The 19,728-nt window shown below is 36.9% G+C and overlaps 1 protein-coding gene across 4 annotated transcripts in view; it reads left to right on the top strand.

The window, feature by feature from the left end:
• CEMIP2 (cell migration inducing hyaluronidase 2) overlaps positions 1-15,056 on the top strand; it is a 50,400-nt gene extending 35,344 nt beyond the window's left edge. For all 4 annotated transcript variants that reach the window (XM_072030872.1, XM_038170355.2, XM_072030871.1 and 1 more), the window contains 12 exons: positions 1,973-2,104; positions 2,625-2,660; positions 3,373-3,528; positions 5,789-5,966; positions 6,436-6,651; positions 7,435-7,643; positions 8,187-8,372; positions 9,611-9,830; positions 10,435-10,533; positions 11,637-11,785; positions 12,522-12,628; positions 13,266-15,056. In XM_072030872.1, the coding sequence (XP_071886973.1) occupies positions 1,973-2,104; positions 2,625-2,660; positions 3,373-3,528; positions 5,789-5,966; positions 6,436-6,651; positions 7,435-7,643; positions 8,187-8,372; positions 9,611-9,830; positions 10,435-10,533; positions 11,637-11,785; positions 12,522-12,628; positions 13,266-13,462 (1,885 nt within the window). In that variant the 3' untranslated portion in view covers positions 13,463-15,056. The remainder of the gene's footprint in view (positions 1-1,972; positions 2,105-2,624; positions 2,661-3,372; positions 3,529-5,788; positions 5,967-6,435; positions 6,652-7,434; positions 7,644-8,186; positions 8,373-9,610; positions 9,831-10,434; positions 10,534-11,636; positions 11,786-12,521; positions 12,629-13,265) is intronic.
• The last annotated feature ends 4,672 nt before the right edge of the window (positions 15,057-19,728 follow it).

Genomic DNA, 19,728 nt, shown 5'->3' on the forward strand with positions numbered 1-19,728 from the left:
TTTATTATGATAAAAAAGCATTAAGACTGAAAACATAGTTCATAAGATTATCTTTATTTCTGACAGAGCTTTGTTTAGGATGGGGATAATTAAGTGATAATTGCAGATTCAAAGAGGAAAGTTCCAGAGTTTGGTGGTACTTGATGCTTGCTGCCTTGCCAACTAAGAGGTGGTTAAGTTTAGTTGTTAAGTTGTAAGTGAAATCCCATGTAATACCCTTGGATTACTGTTGGTCTGAACAGGTAGTCAAGAAGAATTTAAGGGAAGTGACATGCCATGTCAGAGCCTGTAGTGGGTTGACAGGTCATCAAGAGGGGATGCAAAAAATTGAGTTTAAGATGTGGTTCATCTTTCACAATAGCCAAAGAATTTATGAGGCTCCCTGTAACTGTATTAGACCACTAATCATGTGACAAACTGGAGGAGTTACAGTGTTAATTTAGCAGCTCGATGCTGTCAGAAAAACAAAACAAAACAAAATTCACCCCTTCTCCCTTTCTCCTTTGCCCTCCAAAAAGAAAAATACCAAAAAAACCCTACACCAAAACTTCCAGAAGCCAACTCCAGAAACTAGGGTAGAAGGTGACTATGGTAAAGGGCATGTATTTGCTCAAACTGCATTCTTATAAAGATACATATATATTTTAACATGTTACATCTCATGTGATATTCTGTGCTTATTTTCTGACAGCTTCCATGAGTCTTTAATAAGGCTGTTTCTTTCTATTGGCTAAAATTGATACTGGCTATAAATTACCATATGAGGCCATCTTGATTGCAATACAGAGTATCCACATTAAAATAGAAAAATTATCTCATGTATGCTCAAATTAGACAAGGAGATGAGTGGTAGGAGAGCAGCTCAGCAAAAAATCTGGAGTGCTGCTTGACAGTGGACTCAACATGAGCCAGCAGTGTGCCCTGGCAGCCAGGAGTGCACACTTCAGTGGGGTGTGTGTTAAACACAGTATAGCCATCATGCAAGAAGGATGATTCTCCCACTATATTCAGTATCGGTGCAGCCTTACCTTGAGTGTTGCGTGCTCTTCTGGGCTCTACAGTATAAAAACGATGTTAAGGTCCTTGAAAGAATCAGAGAAGGGCAACACAACTGGTAAGAGGTCTGGAAGGTATGTCTTGTGAGGACACTTGAGTTGTCCAGTCTAGAGAAGAGATCAAGAGGTGACCTCATTGCTCTCTGCAGCTTCTGAGAAGAGGAAGTGGAGAGACAGGTCTTTGCTCCTGGCCACTGATGACAGGATGCCTGGGAATGGTAGAAAGCTGCACCAGGGGACATTCAGATTGGATCTTAGGAAAAAATTATTTACTGTGAGGGTGGTACAGGCTTCCCAGAGAAGTAGTTAATGTCCCACGCCTGTCAGTGTTCAAGAAGCATTAGGACAATGCTATTGTTAATATGCTCTAACTTATAGTTAGCCCTGAGGAGATCAGGCAGATGGTCTAGATGATCTTTGAAGGTCCCTTCCAACTGAAATATTCTATCATAAATAATGAACATTTAGACAGACCTCCAGCCTTTTCTGTCTAGTGCACAGCCACCATGCGTATCCCTCAAGGAACTTTAATTCCCTTCATTAAATTCTCACATTAGTGCTGCAACAGAAGTGGGAGAGGATACTTTAGGGAGGGCAGAGAGAAAAGGCAGTGGAATACAGGAGATGCAGTGTGAAAAACTTGGCAATATTGAGCAAAAGCCTGTGAAAGTTATTGGGGGGGGAAAAAAAGTTTTATGTTCCCTCTTCATGGCACACCAAAGAGGCTTTTCTGGATATGGATAGCTACAGAAGCACATGGTTTTGGCTTCTGTCAGTCCTAGCATGAAGCTGAGTTGATTTTACCTGTCAGATAAAAGTGGGGGTTTGTCTTTCAAGGTTTCTCAGTTCAACATATTTGACCTGTATAAAACAAACAGTATTTTTATATTGAGTGTTTGGGTTTTTATCTGTCACAGGTTTCGACCTCATCAAGATGCAGACCCTGAAAAACCCCGAGTTGCTGCCCTGATTGACAGATTAATCTCTTTCAAAAACAATGATCATGGGGCCTGGGTCAGGGGAGGAGATATCCTTATTCAAAACTCCGGGTATGTATCCAGAAGCAAACAGCTGCATGTTGTTAAGAAGTTTCCTCTGAAGCTGTTTTTATGAAATCGTACTGCAGGGTTATGATAGAAGATTGACGCTTTTATCTGGGAACTGCTTGATATCTTCCAGTGCTTTCACAACAATCACAACAATACACTGCTTTAAAAGAAGCAAGGTTTTACATGATTAGATGAGAACCTATCTTAATGGAAAAATGAAACTATATCTATAACAGAAGTCTAAAAGTTGATTGAAACCATACATTTATACTGATATGCCTGTGGTTTCTCTGAGGCTTTCAGGTTTCTACTTAAAATATATAGAAATTTGTTTTGGTTTTGTTTTGTTTTTAATCAGCATTTTTAGAAGAATTATTTGTAAATATTGGTGTTCTCTAAATTCTAAAATGCAAAAACTCAGGCTTTCTTCAGTACCTAGCAGGATGTGTTCTTACAGCATTTTGTTGTAGGATAGTTCAGAAGATGTAACTGAAGCTTGATTTTATGAACTTTCTTTTAGGTTTGCGGACAATGGAATTGGTTTGACATTTGCTAGGTGAGTACTTAAGCTTCATCTCTTCTGTGTTTTCTTTCTTAAAAGTTGAGAAAAGTAACATAGATAAATCAATTAAAGGTAATGGGTATCCTTTCATAAGGATAGAGTTTCAGTTTGGTGCCCATTTCCAGTGGTATGGAAGATGTTATTAAAGCTGTAAATTGACACAGCTGCCAAACTTTGCACTTTTTTCAATCTGTGTGCTTTATACCACTCCTCATCAAGAGGGTTATGTTTATTTAGGTCTTTTTGGTGTGTATGATGCCCTAGGCTGTTTTGATTTTTTATTTTATTTTTTTTCCTCCTGAAAAATTCAAGATGAGTAAAGGAAAAGAAGCGATGAGTGTTAGAGTGAACAGAGTCTCATTTTAATGAAAGGGAATCAAGTACCTTGGGTAAAAAGCCGAAACTGCTGCCATTTCGGTTGTGACAAGCTGTTTCCAGAGTTGTGGAAATGGGCTGTAACAGAGTGCTGCGAAGAGAGACAGAAAATGTAATGCTCAGCTCTGTACAGGTGTTTTTAGACTTTCAAACTGTAGTAGACTGTAATACCATTAATGGTTAAATGTATTGCTCTATGTATTACAAATAAGGTATAGACTGCTTTGCTTTATGAAGACTATTACAAAAGTAGGAGTATGCCTTTGTGTTTTCATCTGCTGGAAAGTCTTGGCTAAAAGACTATCTCTTATCTCTGATGTTGCTTTGATAGTGATGGGAGCTTCCCAAATGATGAAGGTGCCAGCCAAGAGGTATCTGAGTCTCTGTTCATAGGGGAGAGCAAGAACTATGGGTTTCATGGTGGTCAAAATAAATATACAGGGTCTGGAGGAATAGACAATAAGGGACGCACTCTGCCTCGAAATCGGTAAGTATGTCATGAGTGAAGGAAATAATATACCAGAAGTGTTGTTTGTATCAGTTATAAACACCCTTCTTACTTGAAATGCAGGGCATGAAGACACTATTGAAGGTGATATTCCCCTTTTGTTTTGAATACTTTGAATGACAGTTGTCTTACCTTTTTTCCTGGGGCAGTTTTCATTTTCTGCTGCTGCAGGTTAATTTTCCTTAGCAATTTAAATTATTCTGCTTTAATAAAACCTTAGTTTATCATCATTAATGTGTGAATATTTGGGCCTGGAAGAGAGAAAGTTTTCAGGTAAAGGGAATTCTAGGCTCAACTTGGAACTACTGACTACAGTCTATCCATAACAAATACAAATGTGTGACAGTGATCCTTTCCTTCTCTCTATGGCTTGCTGGAATGCTTGTTAAAAATGGTGCCAGGTCCTGTCCTTATTGCAGAACGTGAAAGACAAGAGAACTAGATCCCAGGCATCCTGTTTTTGTGTCATTTAGCCATTGAAAGCAAAAAACTGAATGTGGTAGTGATACTTCAGATAGTTTGTTGTAGCTGGGCAGGCTTACAAAATGGTGAAGGGAGCTCTGGAGGTCATCTGGTTCAACCACCTTGCTCAAGTAGAGCCATATACAGCAGGTTGTCCAGGACAATGTCTAGACAGCTTTTGAAGATCGCCAAAAAGGCAGACTCCACAGCCTCTCTGGACAACCTGTGCCAGTGCTCAGTCACCCACACAGTAAAGAAATGCTTCCTGATGTTCAGAAGGAATCTCCTGTGTTTCAGTTTGTTCCCACTGTCCCTTGTCCTGTCACTAGGCACCAACAAAAAGAACCTGGCTCCATCTTTTACCCTCCTTTCAGTTGTTTGTAGACATGAGTGAGGTCCTGCCATGACTCTTGTCTCCTCTAAACTAAACAATCAGAGCCATCTGAGTCGTTCCTTACAGGGGGTGGTGCTCCAGTCCCTTCATCATCTTTTTGGCCCTTCCTTGTCCAGTGCCTCTGAGATGTCTCCCTTGTACTGAGCCCAGATCTGGACCTAGTACTCCAGGTGTGGCCTTACCAATGCTGAATAGAGGGGAAGAATCACCTCCCTCAGCATGCTGGCAACATTTTGCCTAATGCACCATTAACCTTCTTTGCTGCAATGGCACATTTGTGGCTTGTGTTCAGCCTGGTGTCCATTAGAATCCCCTGGGCCTCTTCAGCAAAGCAGAGTGCAGTGGTGCATGGGGTTGTAGTACTGTAGTACTACAACCAGGTGCAGTACTGTAGTACTGTACTCCAGGTGCAGTACTTCACTGTTGCTATTGTTGAACTTCATGTGGTTCCTGTCAAGCCATTTCTTCAGTCTGCTGAGGTCTCTCTGAATGGCAATATAATCCTCCAGAGTATGAGCAACAGTCTCCCAGCCTGCAGACTGGCTGAGGCACTCTACTCCTGTCATCTAGATCATTAATGAAAATGTAAAACAGTACTGGACCCAGTATTGACTCCTGGGGTACACCACTGGTTACTGGTCTCCAACTAGACTTGGTTCTACTGATTGCCACCCTCTGGGCCCAGCTGTTCAGGTGGTTTTCAGTTCTCCTTACTGTCTGTACATCCAGCCAATTCTTCGTCACCTTCTCTGTGGTGATTTTATGGAAGAGTGTTAACTGTCTTTCAGAAATGTGGGTAGACTGTATCCACTGCCCAACTCCCTTCCTCCTCACCCATTTACCAAACCTGTTACTTCATTGTAGTAGGCTTTCAAGTTGGTCAAACATGCCTTTCCCTTGGTTAATGCATTGTGACCACTCATGGTCACTTTGTTCTTCACATGCCTGGAAATGGTATCTAGGATTAGTTCCTCCATCACTCACCCAGGGATGGAGGTGAGGCTGACCAGCTTGTAGTTCCCTGGATCTTCCTCCTTGCCCTGCTTAAAGACAGGAGTGATATTTTCTTTCCTCCAGTATTCAGGCACTCATTCCAGTTATCATGATTGACTAAAGAGATGATGATATAATGCTGCTTTGTTTCCCACACTGGGGAGAGAGTACATTTGCAAATGGACAACAATAGCTGTTCTCTTCTAACTGGAAAATTCAAAAGGGCATGGGAATTCTAGACTCATTAGATAAATGCAGAAAGATTTCCTTTACCGGGATATAACCTGCAGGTCATCATATTAATGTTGCATTCTTGGTTCTTGTGAATGAGTAAAAAGGCTTGTCATGGTTTTGTTAGAGGATGCTGTAAATATTTATTTTTATTAACAGGACATTTCCAATTCGAGGTTTTCAAATTTATGATGGACCCATTCACCTTAGCAAGTGCACATTCAAAAACTTTGTGCCAACTCCAGACAGGTTTACCAGTGCAATTGGTTTCTTGATGAAAAACCCTTGGCAGATGACACCAAAAAACAACATATCTCTTGTGAAGTTTGGTCCAAATGTAAGTTTATACAAATTTTCTTTTACTTTTTTTAGATGGCTTGTATTTTCTTCTTGCTGTATTTAAAATAAACATCCAACATGTGGAAAAGATGTCCAACTCTTCCTTATGTTCCTACTCCAGAGTATCTCTTGATTGGTGGTCATCCAATGTGTCTTTTGTCTCCCAGACAAAAAATGTAATACCAAGGAATATGTAGGATGGTTTGCATTAATGATCTCTTTTATAGCTAATGGTGAAGCTGAAAATAAGTTTTGTAAGGTCTGGTGTATCTTTAGTAATGAATTTTCAGTTGTAACTACTAACACAGTTCAGAAGCAAGAGATGGCCTCAGCCTACTAAAATTGCATTGCTCTTGACTGAAAACTTAATCAACTTTGTCAAATTCCTGTGTTTTTGCAAGCATGTAAGTGTTAATCTGTGCTTCACCTGGGAAAAAGGAAAAATATATTTTAATTCTTTTTACCAGGTTTCTTTAAAAGCCTTTTTTGGAAAACCTGGTCCCTGGTTTGAAGAAGGAGATCTGGATGGTGACAAGAACTCAATATTCCATGATGTAGATGGTTCAGTGACTGGTTACAAGGATACCTATGTGGGCAGAATGGATAACTACCTGATTCAACACCCCAAGTGCATTAATAATACGGAATGGAATGGAGTGATTTGCAGTGGGACCTATGCACAGGCTAGTATTACTCTGGCTTCTGTTTGAGACAAATCTACACTATGCACAAGCTGTTAGGGAGACGTGAGGTGTAAGAAGTGCAAATTCCTCATCTTTGGGTTTAAAGAAAAGAAAAATCTTTAAAATTCTTTTAAGTTAAAAAAAAAAAAGCACATTACAATTTTTGGCTAGTTTTGTATACCACGTTCCCTTCAGCATGTAAACTGAGAGTACAATATTAGATGTTGCAGGGTAAAAGCAAATGCATATGTTGTGAGTATGCATGCCAAGAGTTCCTTGTTGAAGTCCTATCTATTAAAATATCTTTGTATTGGAGGTGTTTTCTTCTGCGGGAGATTCCTGTGGTTTGCTGATTATTTTTCATTATTTCTTTTTTAATGAAGATCTTAAATACCACCTCCTGAACATAAAGAACAGGTCTGGTTCCTGTTCTATATGAGTTTGACCAAGTACTGTAGTACTACAAAAATACTGTTTATTTTTGTTGCTGCTGTTGTTGTTCTCTACTTTTTTTTCCCCTTTTTTTTCTTTTTTTTTCTTTTTTTTTTTGTTAAAGTCTGTAAAAATCCTCAGTATTTTTTTTCAAATAAGGCTCTTCTGGGGGAAAATAAATATTTCTTTTGAGAAATATTTGCTTATTGCATAGCTCACAACCTCACAGTGCAGGAGTTCTCCTGCAATAATATACAGATTTTGCTATTTTATTTAATTTCTTCTTGTACTGATTAAAAAAATGCATCCAAACCTTTCCTCTTTTTTTTCCTCCTCTTTAATATGATATAGGTCTATGTCCAAACATGGAATGGACAGAATCTTTCCATGACTATTGTACGAGATGAGTACCCATCCAATCCCATGGTTCTTAGAGGTATTAATCAAAGAGCTGTCTTTCAGCAATACCAGCCAGTAGTGATGCTCCAAAAGGGCTACACAATACATTGGAATGGAAAAGCTCCAAATGTCACTTACCTGTATCTCATCAATTTCAACAAGTATGTTTCCATTCTTTAATATCATTGAACCATAAGGCAACAATTAAGAAATGTCCTAATTAGCATGATGAGAGTTTGTAACTATCAGTCAGACTGGATCTTGATTTTTTTTTTATTTTTATTTTTATTTTTTTTTGTGTTACAAATATTAAAGTATTAAAATCGGGATATTAAGCAATAGACCTGCACCTAAAGTTAAAAATACACCCAATATGGTGTCTTTAAGGAAAATCCTTTGGAGGAGAAAATATATCAGATAGTGAAGTTCAGCAGAACTGAAGCTGAATAGTTAGGGATACTTGCTCTTGATGTCAGATAAAGTAATTAAATGTTTAAATAATAAAATCAAATATTTCCTACAGGTTTCCAAGTCACTATAATATTTCAATGGAACACTTTAAGTAGAGGAGGGAAGAAAGATGTTCTGGTTGGGGGTCTAGGAGCTTTTTGTGTTCTTGTTACTTGTTTTTTTGAGTGATCTACATGCTGCACATAGTGGTGTGAACTGCTCCTGTGGTGAATTACACATTTATTTTGTTTCAGGAATGACTGGATTCGTGTTGGTCTTTGTTACCAACCAAATACAGATTTTATTATAGTATTGGAAACCTTTCAAAGGAAGTCATCTGCTTTGTCAAGCAAGATAGAGCGCTATGTGCCAGTATCTTCAATTGTGGAGCTTGAAAAGAATCGATCAGACAAGAAGTTTTATTTTGACAACAGTACTGGGTAACACCTTATAACTTGACCCTAGTGGAATATGCTTAATGTTGGAAGTGATCAGTTTGACATCAGTGATAGCAACTAGTTGAGACACCTATATTAGAGAAAAGCTTTTAGAAAGGAACACAAAGCTTCTTTTAAAGAATACATTGTGACTTTGAATCTCCAAAATAGAGATGGCTGTCACTGGAGTACTTTCCCAAGAGCACCATAATTCCACAGATATTTCCTATCCCACATCAGGAGAAAACATGGTATCAATGGGGCTGCAGAAAAGTATCTTGCAGGAAGTAACTTCTAAGTCTTTAAAGAAAATTCATATGTTCTTGCTCAACTTCTGAGACGTTTTCTGTTCCAAGAATGTTTTGAAAAATATGTATTTCTGGAAATCTCATTACAGCTTTGTGAATAGTATTTAAAATTCCTAGTCTCTTTTGAAATTATTTCTGTCAGGAATATACTGAGATCCTTCTGACAGGCTTAAGGATATGGTCAACATTTTCCAAAATAAGTCCTACATACACCACTTGTGTGTTTGAAATTTTTTATCCTTAATATATAAGCAAATGATTAATACAAGACTTTGTTCCATTATCTATGGTAAATGGGTAGATGAATGTAGCTTTTTTGAAAGACACGTATGCTTCCAGCTACAGTGATAACAGTTTAATATATAAAAGAATTAACAGTTTCTTTGCAGTGGTAGCATTTATGACTGCTACACTAAATTGCATTTCCAGACATTCACAGCATGCAACAGTCTAATTATACTATCCATTTCTGGTGGATAAAGATGAATATCCAAACAATTACCAGTGGTATCTGTAAACATCAATGATCAAGGAAAACATTTATGCTCTATAGGTTGTTTTCTGTTCTGTTTTTTGTTTGTCTTTTGATTTTGTTTCCTGAAAGCCTCTACTTTGAGGAATGTTCTTTTCAGGTATGTTCTTTTCAGAACATACACATCCATAGTAATATCTCTTTTAATTGCTGGGGATTTCACATATGTCTGTGGGGACTTCTTAACTCTAGTAAGCTTTTCAAAATAATATTCTAGTCTACTATTCTATTCTAGTAATATTTTCAAAATATTTTGAAAAAGTTTGAACAACGGTATAGAAGTAAATACTGTAGTTTTTCTGCTTCTCAAAACCATGAAATATAGCTGCTAAGATTTAACATAAATCTTTCCAGTAATTTTTCTATATTCTTCCCTCTCCCCTACCTTTTTTTTTGTGTAGGTTACTGTTTTTATTTCTTCAAGCCAAATACAATAGGGATGGTCACAGTTATTGCTCATCTCAGGGATGTGAAAGGATCAAAATTGTGACCAAAGATCCAGCAAAAGGAGTCAGTAACTGCATGGCAAAAGCTTACCCAAAGTACTACCAAGGACCAACTGTCATAAAGCAGATGCCAGTAAAAACTACTGTACCGTGTACAAAGTGTGGCACAACTCAGGTAAAATAAAATAGGCAAAAACTTGCATTGTCTATTTAGTTGGTGTTATGTTCTATTCATGTTAAAGCAGAGTTTCAGTTTTTCAGCACAGAATTTGCAGTGGTCATATTGTTTATCTACTGTACACTAGAAGGCAGGGAGACTCTGTAGCATGGAGTTTTCAATTTTTGCTGTTTGAAAAATGCTGCAGCTTAATTGTGTTTTGCTCTCTGTGCTTCAGAGAAGGGTCTCCATGGCATGGGCAGATCTGATATCTTGAGCTACTGTATCATCTGTGCTCCCATGTAGGAAGGCTTTGCTGTAGAGACCTGAAGTTCAAGGCATACCATTCGCCAACCTTCTCTTTTTGAGGGGATTTTGCTTATTAGCAAAAATGTGAAAACTGCATTATCCATTTTCTCTGTGCAAGCTGAGAAAAAATACTGAAAGTAAAGAATAAAATAAATTACACTACTTGTATAACACAGTATTTGTAAGCATTAGTATAAACACAAATACTGTCACACTGCTTTGGAGCATGAGCTGTCTTGCAAAATGCGTATCATGATAAAGTGTTGATGACATATGCATATGGGTAATCAAAGTGTTTTGTTTGATAATCTAGATGGTATTCACCAGTGATCCTCACAAAAACTACCTCCTTGTGCAGATTAATTCATCTGGTAAAAAAGATTTAAGTAGAGGTCAGCAAGCATTTATTTCTGTGAGTATTTTTTTCTTTCTTTCTTTCTCTGTAGCAGCTTTTATTACAACAGTTCAGCCTTGCATAATGCTGAGCTCATTTTTCTTCACCTGAATAAAAAATGTTGGTTCATGGTCTGGAAAACAATCAGAAAACTTGTGTTTTAACCTTAGAAAAGGAAGCTACAAGGTCCTCCTTTGTGTATTCAAATCCTTTGCAGCAGTAGAGAAATTGTACTGGTAGGAAAAAACTTTAAATGCTCAGATTCATGCAGAAACCTGGATGGCTATGCATTTATTGTTGGCACTTCTAGAAAAAACAAACAAACAAACAAAAAAACCCCAATTGTTAGTTAAATCCTCATTGTCAAATTTATTCTTGACATATTGGTAGTTTAATAGGATGAGACATTCAAGTCCTTAAGTAGTTTTGCTAAACCCCTATGAATTCTTTAGTAATTAACATTTTGAATATTTTGGTATTCTGATATAGTCCTGGTATACCTAGTAATGTCGAATTGTATAAAATACCCACTTTGATTTTTCTGTTCAGATGCTGAAGGAGACTTGCATGTAATTGAAGATAGTGTTTGTAGATAGGCTTACACCACAAAGCTTTAAATTTATTTGTGACTGAAATTCTGCAACATCAGTGCACTAGCTTGGTTGAAACAGTGGAATTCTTGAGTTCTTTAGATAGCTGAATGTCTCGAGTAGTACAGTCCTATCAGCTGCAGACTTGTACAGGAATGTGTTCGCTATATCCAGAGCAGTAAGAATGCAGCACGGAAGGACAGACCACTAAAACCATGCAGACACTGAGACTAGTTAACTGCACTACTGCTAATAAGTGTGGATGGTTTGGTATCTGAATGGTACCTTCCTGAAGCAGGTAGTAAATCACTTGAAATTTGACTTATCTCCATGTAAAAACTGGTTTCCATACAATTTCAGAAGTCCCGCTGAAAATTTTCCCTTGTGGGGGAAAAATGGAGAACTGCTAGTGGGAGGAGAGCACAGTTGTGGCTAAACCTGATGTAGGTTAACGCTGCAGTATAACAGCTGATGAACTTATAGTAAATTTAAGAAAAACATTTTTTCTCTCCTGTCTCTTCTCCCATTCAGGTTAATGACACTACGTTTTCCTTCAAGGATAATGGTGTACTTATTGTTGTAGTTGATGCTTGTGTTGGCACAGTGTCAGGAAATAAATTATTTTCTGGAGCGGACATTAAGCATGTAGGTGGATATTTAAAATCTGGAATTCCACAAAGGTACGTGTGATGAGCATTTACTTCTGATATGTTCTGCAAGATGTAGTTCTCTCTAGCAAGGATTTAACTAATGATAGTTACATAGTAATGCTGAAAGTGAACAAAACATGTATCAAAGCTGAGGAGAAAGGAGAAATATAGGAGTAATTTAACAGACAAATTCAACTGAGAAAACGAAGAAGCTCTTTAGATTTCCCAGTGTTGCCTGTCTTCCAGTTCAAAAAGAAAGTAAACATCATGTTGTAACACCTCTTTGCTTAAAACAGGAAGAACTTCTGTTTTAATAAGGTTGCTTATCACTACTGACACAAATTGTATGATAAGATATCAAACTAGTTGGGAATGAGTTTTCTCCCTATCCAGGGTGAAAATTATTTAGCATTTAAAAAAAGACCAAACCTATAAAAAGCTAGTGTCAGGAAAAAAATAATCTAGTTTCTAATATTTCAGTTTTGGGTTGATAGCTTCACTTTTTTTCATATAAAAATAATTGGAAATTGTTATTGAAAGGATTTTGAGTTAAATATATGAGTTTTATTTATTTATTTATTTATTTATTTATTCCTAGTGGATGTTTTTATAGGTACTACCTTCCAGAGAATTTTGTCTATTTCTATGTACAGCCTTGCCATGAGAACTCTCAAGCAAGTAGACTGTAAGGCCAGCTAGCTATAAAGTATGTGGAAAAACTTTTATGGTTATAACCACTGCTGTCTCTGTACTGTTTCTGATGCAGGTCTATAGTTCTACTGAGCACAAGAGGCGATGTAGAAATTCCTAATAACTTATCAGAAGTCTTAATGTCCCTGGGGACAGCTAAACCACCTTATCTTCAGAGCAACGGTTGGTGAAATCTTTGCATGTTTCTTTGGCACTAAGTAGCACCTCCTTGGTCTACGTTTGTTTCCATAATGGGTTTCTCATGGGGGCAGAAGTCACCTCTCATTGCCCAGAGGGCACTGTGCAAAGTTTATTGCAAGCAGGAAAGTGACTGTTCTTTGTACCTGGATTACAGAGAAAGCTGCAGCCTTTTTTTTTTTTTTTCCCCAAAGCCTTTATTTTGTCTCTCACAGCAAACGTGGGAGAATTGCATTCTATTTTTAAACAATCCCTTGTGCTAGTCTAGTATTTTCTGTTGTAACAAAATGTGAAGGTAAAGATGAAAAGCTGTTGGTATTTTGAGGGATGATACTTTCTACAAACACCATGGGGCAGCTCTCATCCCTTCAGAGCTGTGACACAAGTCCTCTGTGAGAGAGCAGTATCATAGATACTGATATTTTGTAAAAATAATACTGAACAACAATTAAAAAAAAATTACATTAATCTTTCCCTGTTAGGTACTTGTGATGCTGAGGCTGGTTTAATATACTGAGTAATTGGCAAGGGGAGGATTTTGGAGGAGAGTGTTGTTCCCCTCCTGTCCGGGTATGTGTTGCGCTTGAGCTGTTTTTGTAACACTGAGCTGTTTTTGTCACAGGAAGCTTGGCCTTTCTGGGTTTCAGAGGCACCTTTAAGCCATCCTGGATTAAGCTGTTTACCGGTCCTGCTGGGCATGGGCTAGTTCAGATAGAGAAGTATATCCCTTTGCAACTGGAAGAGTATGGCTGTGCCAGAGCAATCAAGAGCCGACGGAAAGACCTCGAGCTGCTGAAGAAGGCTACAAGAGCTCATTAAAGACTAAGATGTACATAAAAACTGAGGAAGAAAATGTGAACTAACTTATTTTTAATTTATGGCATTTTAAACTATATTGTTATCCAAGTAAATCATGTTATTGTCTGACAGACATTTGCCAGCATTGACCGCTTGAATGCCAGTCTGTGCACCTTCTAGTTGTACAAAATATGAAAGAATTTATTAGTATTTGTATAAACAGGTTTCAGAGATTTTTCAGATGTTTGTATTTACTGTAAACAGGTTTCTTATGTTTAATACTCCTTTTGTATTTAAGAGGGTGTTCATAAAAGCCTTAAACTTTTGATAGCAGGTGTTGGGAACGCATCTTGGATTACTTGAAAGATTAATGTTTGTCTCCCTAAACAGCTTGAATTGGTCATTATAACTTAGTTTATTTGCATTTTCCCTCTACTGTATACATGTTTTCCTGAGAGTTTATTTATCAGTAAGCTCAGCTACATTCTCAAATTGCTTTCCAAAATGTTTAAAAAAACAAAAACAATTCCTCTTATGCATGCAGCTGAATTTGAGTCTTAACTGCAGTAAAATTTTTGATTTGCTATTCAAAAGGTGGAGGGGGGGGGATTTGGAGATCCAGCCTGGGGCTGGGTGGGGATTGTGTACTGTGCAACAGAGTTTTAACAAGGCTATGTGTATGTAGAAGCATGACAGAGAGCAGAAAATGATTGCCATTCTTTGGGATCACTGCTAACTATTCACCCCAACATGTACAGGAGTCTGTTAAGAGTTACTTCATCAGATCATCTGGCTATTAAGGCTGGGTACAGTGTGATTTCAGCTTTTTCTTTTAAAGCTTTTAACCAGAAGGACAAAGCTGAGAAATTTTGTTACTCATGGTTTGTTCTGAAGCTATGCTTCTACTCCTGACATGATTTCTAAGGCTATTCCAACTCTAAATTTTGAGTGAGTGGAAAGTGTTCTCAGTTCATTCAGTCATGCAATATGTTTTCCCTTAACTTTGATTTTTTTAATGTAATCATTTTTATAAATCCTATTGATTTTGTATTAGGTCTGTTTGATCTCTTTTGGTTTTGTTGCAATTATCGGACCCTTTCTGCAGAGGGTCTGAAAATCATTTAGAAGAACTGAGACACAGATGCCCATTTTCAGGATCCTAGTCTTTGAAATTTAATTTCAAAAAGATGCATTTCATAATAGGGAACAACATGTGCTGTGGAGCTGAAATGTTACTATAGTTCTAATAAAACTGACATAATTCTTTCTCATCATATGTGTTCTCATTCATTCTACCTGGTATAATGTATCTACCATCCAGAGATACTTTGTGCTTTGAATTTATAATGGGATAGATGTTTGAAATTAACTCTTCACTTGTCTTTTCCAAAGAAGTTGAAAAACAACTGGGGATTTTCTTTTTGTGTGTGTGTGTTGTGTGCTTTAATGGAGAGCAGGCACTGTAACACACCTATTATTCTGTTCAATTAAAATATGCTACCTCAGTGCTACAATTAAACTGCCTGGTCTAATCTTTTTTTTTTTTTTTTTTTTTTTTTTTTCTAAATAAGAGTGGAGGCGAAAGGAGCACAACACAAGAGATGAAGTTAACAAACAGATGACTGATTTTTGTTTTTATTGTAAAACCAAGCCAAATGAACGATTATGTATTTCACAGTTGTTTTGATGCATGGTTCTGTCATACTGTTTTAAAGAAAATGTTTTTTAAAAAATGTTTTGTTAGGGATATATGTGGTAAATTTTTAAGACTAGCTATAATGGTTGGTATAACTAATGCAGGACAACATGATTTATGTGCTCTGAGTGCAGTAGTGGTAGTGTTTGGGGATTACAATGGTCTTAAGACTTCCACTGTTCTGATCTGTGGATAATGCTCAGCAAAGATATACTGATCAGACAGTGACCTTCAGGCTTGTGAAGTTGGCCATTATTTATGAGATTCTGCTGTTCTAAACCATCTTGTAAAAATTATACTTGGAAATGTTGAGGCTATTCCAATGTAAAGCATATTGATGGACAATTGGACCTGAAGTTGAAGTGTCAGCTTTTGTGTAATTTAAAACATTTGATAAGTAGCATAAATAAATTTTTACATCTGACAAGACATTAAAATCCTGGGTCTCTTCTGTTCTTCTATCAAGTAATGTTATGTAATGTGCATTGTGTGAGCGCTGTGAACTGTTTTATGGCAAACACTGACAGAACGTGTGGTTTCTGTGTTTCTATCCTTCATTTAGAGAGTAGTTGGGAATACTCAGAAAGGAGCTGCTAGTGGTGGCTGAACCTATTTGCCTGTCTCCAAAGTTTGTGGGCTTAAAGTCTGTCTCATCTGCTTTGTGTAGAGTCTTTCCAGAGTAGATCCTCTGAACTGAATAACACACTGCAGTGTTGTTACCCATGCTAGCCTACAGGAGGAGGGAAGGGTGAGGGGCATCTTCACCATGTGTATAAATAGCTGTTGAGGGAGAAAAGATGGAGCCAGGCTCAGGCTCTTCTTATGGTGCCCAGTGACAAGATGAGGCAACGGGCAAATATGGATGTACAGGAAATTCCATATAAACAAAAGAAAAAAAAAAAACAAAAAACATTTATTGTGAAGCATGGTCAACCACTGATAGGAATTGCCAGAGAAGCTGTGGAGTCTTCATGTGTAGAAGAACAGCTGTGGCGGACCTTACTTTGAGCCATGTATTGGACTAGGCTGTCTCCAGAAGTGGCTGGTTGGGCAGTGCTGAAGCATTATACAGTCAAAATTATCAATGTCTTCTATTTTCCGAATGTACCAGTTAACACAACCTGCAAGGACTGAGCTGCACTATTTTCATCTCATGCCTGAAAGTCATAGAGAATTAGGCAACTTTGCCTCGGACTTGGTCTAAAGGCATTGGAATTGCTTCTCCAGGCTAAAGATTTGTATAGGGATTGAATTCTTTTTGAATATTGCTATTCCTTACTAAAATGGTATCTTTATACAGTAAAATAAATAAATAAATAAAAAATCACCAGTCCATGAAAGGAAGGATAGTTTAAAGCTCAAACTTAATGTGTTAAATCTTAAGACGCATGTTCTTGCTCTGCAGGCTATTTTCTGCATTTTATCTTGTAATTGTTCTAAGATTTCAAAAACAGAAACAAACAACATCAACAATAAAAATAAACTTGGAGAAGGGATCCGAGTAAGTATGCTATCAGTAAAACATTCCCTCTGGCCACCACATGAAGGGCTGTAGATCCTAAAGCATTGGAATGATGTCAAGGACTTGGGCGTTAGGAAAAGGTCAACTTAGTTCTGCATATCGTAGGAGTGAAGTGGCAGCTGTGGTTCCAAATAACTTCTGAGTCAGGACAAGTTTTCCTGTTTGGAGCAAACCTTATTAGGTGATTTCCTCTACTTCCACTCAACTTTTCACATTATGTAGGATAGAGGTACATCTGAAGACAGTCATACAGCTCTGGCTGAAGAGCTCAGTCCACCAAGTTTGATGATGACTGGATCATATCACAGTGGTCAGTGACAGTGATGTGTCCCTGCTGTGATGTGTATCAAATGCGTGTCACAGCTATATTGTTTGACGTGAAGCTTTAACGTATGTATTCCAGTGTCCAAACATGTAACAAGTGCAAAGAAAAGCAGTAATTGTCTAACTTCAAAATTGCATACATATGAGCTTTTTCTAGTAATTACTTTTTCACCTCCTCTGGTCATATGCATTGGGAAGGTTCTGGTGCTTCTTCACAAGCAGGTTCTTCTTTACTGTTGTCTTTTTTTTTTTTTTTTTTTTGTTGGTTAAACATAAAACAGTACACAGTGTTAAAATATGTAAGGCTATCTTTGGTTTGAAAAAATTCAAAAGGTTTATAATTATCTGGCCTGGGAGTACTACAGTTTTCCATAGCAATTATAACTTCTTAAAAAAAAGAAAAAAAAAAGGAAAAAAAAGGTTGTGTGGAAGTTGACTTACATGACTGGGAATGATGAGACTGAAAATTCATAGAAGTCCCTCTCCTGTATATTTATTTACTTATTTATTATTATTATTATTATTTATTTATTTATTGTGAAGATTTTGTGAGGAAATTCTGAAAAAGTTGCTCTTTAAATAAAATAAAGTATAGAGATAGGGTAATCTGGGAAACTCCCAAGATCTGCCTAGCCTTTTTTGGTATGATATCCTGTCTGCTCTTGTGTACTTCCCTCAGCCCATGTTCAAAAGATTCAGAGAGAGGCTAACAGTTTTCTTGAAATGTTCATGGTTATCACATGTGGTGTACTAGTAGAAGTTACCTTAGTCAGATCTTTTTTTCCTATTTTTTTTCTATTTTTTTTCTTGATGAACTGTTCTTAGAACACATATATCTTCATATATGATTTATTCTAAATGGAACATAAAAATGTAGTGATATTTCAGGATTATTTTTGTGTTTGGAAGTTTACAAGTAATAATGCTGAGCCAGAAACAGAAATATAACTCTCACTTGTGCCATATTTCCAGTAATATTTTAAATGGATACACTAGGATTATCTCTGTATATGTTTTATAATATTATAATATCAGTAGTTTTCAGAGATTGGTCTCAGGCAGTGATGTCATCTTCTTACTATCTATGAGGTTCTTCCGCAGAAGATAGTTGTACTCGATCTGCAGGCTGTGAACTATGACCTAATAACTTTCTTCCATCTCTGATGCAAATGATGACTGTGGCACATGTTTTCAGTAATAGCAGACAACACAGTTTTTGTGGTCTCATTATTTCTATTTCTGAGAAATGATTCTATGATGAACGTCACTGAATAGTACACACTGCACATGTCTGCTTTTAATGTTCTTTTTAATAGTCTACTGTAAATCTTCTACAGGGTTCTCCTTATTCCTTCCCTTTCAGGCCATTATGCTTGGGATGCTGCTCTGGTTAATTATCTTATTCCTTTAAAAAATTCCATTTTTGATATTTCCAATGTTTTTCCATCTGTTGATTTTTTTAAGTAATCATTCATTATTTTTCTCCAATAGTTCTGTTTCCAAAGCATCTTGGGCAGCAGTTCATACCTGTCCTGTTTTCCTACCCTTTTAGTCTATCCAGCCTCACTTGAGTTTCAAAGTGAAATCTTATTCTTTTTAACAAAACCGTTATTCAAAATAAACTTTTCTTTCAATTTTTCTGTTTAGCAACATGTTTGACTTTGGACAGATGCATGGAAATTGCTTTTGCAAACAAGCTTCAGGTTGACACTCCTCATGTCAAACTGAGGCATAATCTTCCGTAAAAATGTTGATCTCCACTGCTGTTTTTGTGTATGGTGCTACTTGCTGAGTATCAAACAGAAATGGAAGTCAAGGTGCACTTAGGTTCTTCTGTAGGTATTGTGTTGAATAAGCCTGCTTAAATGCTTTTTGGTTCAGTATATACTATTACAACAAGTACCGATATGAAACTTAAAAATGTTCATATCCACTCTTTATAGGAATAATTATCTGATTTTTGGTGTATATTTTTCATTTTTAATTATATTTCAGTTTCATTACTTCACACTTAAGTCATTGTGTACTCTTATTTTTTCCCCTAGGGCAGTTCTACACAGACTCCATGACATCATTGTTAATAGTGGCATACAAGCCAGTTTCTAAAAAGTCAAATTAGGTTCACACTAACAAGCATATACCCAGCAGTTACTGCTTATGCAAGGAGGAAAATAGGATCTTAAGTCAAATGCAAAGTTTCTATATTAGCATAACATGTGAATCTGTAAATAATTATTAAATGCATTTCCAAAAATAGATCTTAGAGCTGCAAAAATACTGTGTTTGTGTGTGCAAATGGTTTCTTTATTTGCCTGATGTTCAGGATCTATGAAAAAGTAAATGACATCACAAATTGTCAGGAATCTATACTGAAGTTGTTAAGGAATGTTGTTGTTAGAGAGTCCCAGGACAGAAGTCTCAGTGCAGAGCTTAATAGGGAAGCAGATGCTCTATTATAGACTGCAATGTGTTGTAAACTTGAGTCGAAATCATGTATTCCCTCTCACAGGTGGAACCCATAATAACTAAAACCAAGAGGTGAATCTGTATCTATCATTAACCAAATTCTGACCAGACACCTAAAGGACACTCAAACACTTTGAGTGTTGATTGTAAACATTAAGAAATCTTAGAAATGCTGTCAAGAAATATTGAATTTGGTCAGATCAGTGACCTGCTGTTTGCTAGAATATACCTTCAAACTAAAAATTTGAAGTGAGATGATATTTCTCATTAGTCAGAGAC

This window comes from Anas platyrhynchos, chromosome Z, assembly GCF_047663525.1.
Source record: "Anas platyrhynchos isolate ZD024472 breed Pekin duck chromosome Z, IASCAAS_PekinDuck_T2T, whole genome shotgun sequence".
NCBI classification, from domain to species: domain Eukaryota; kingdom Metazoa; phylum Chordata; class Aves; order Anseriformes; family Anatidae; genus Anas; species Anas platyrhynchos.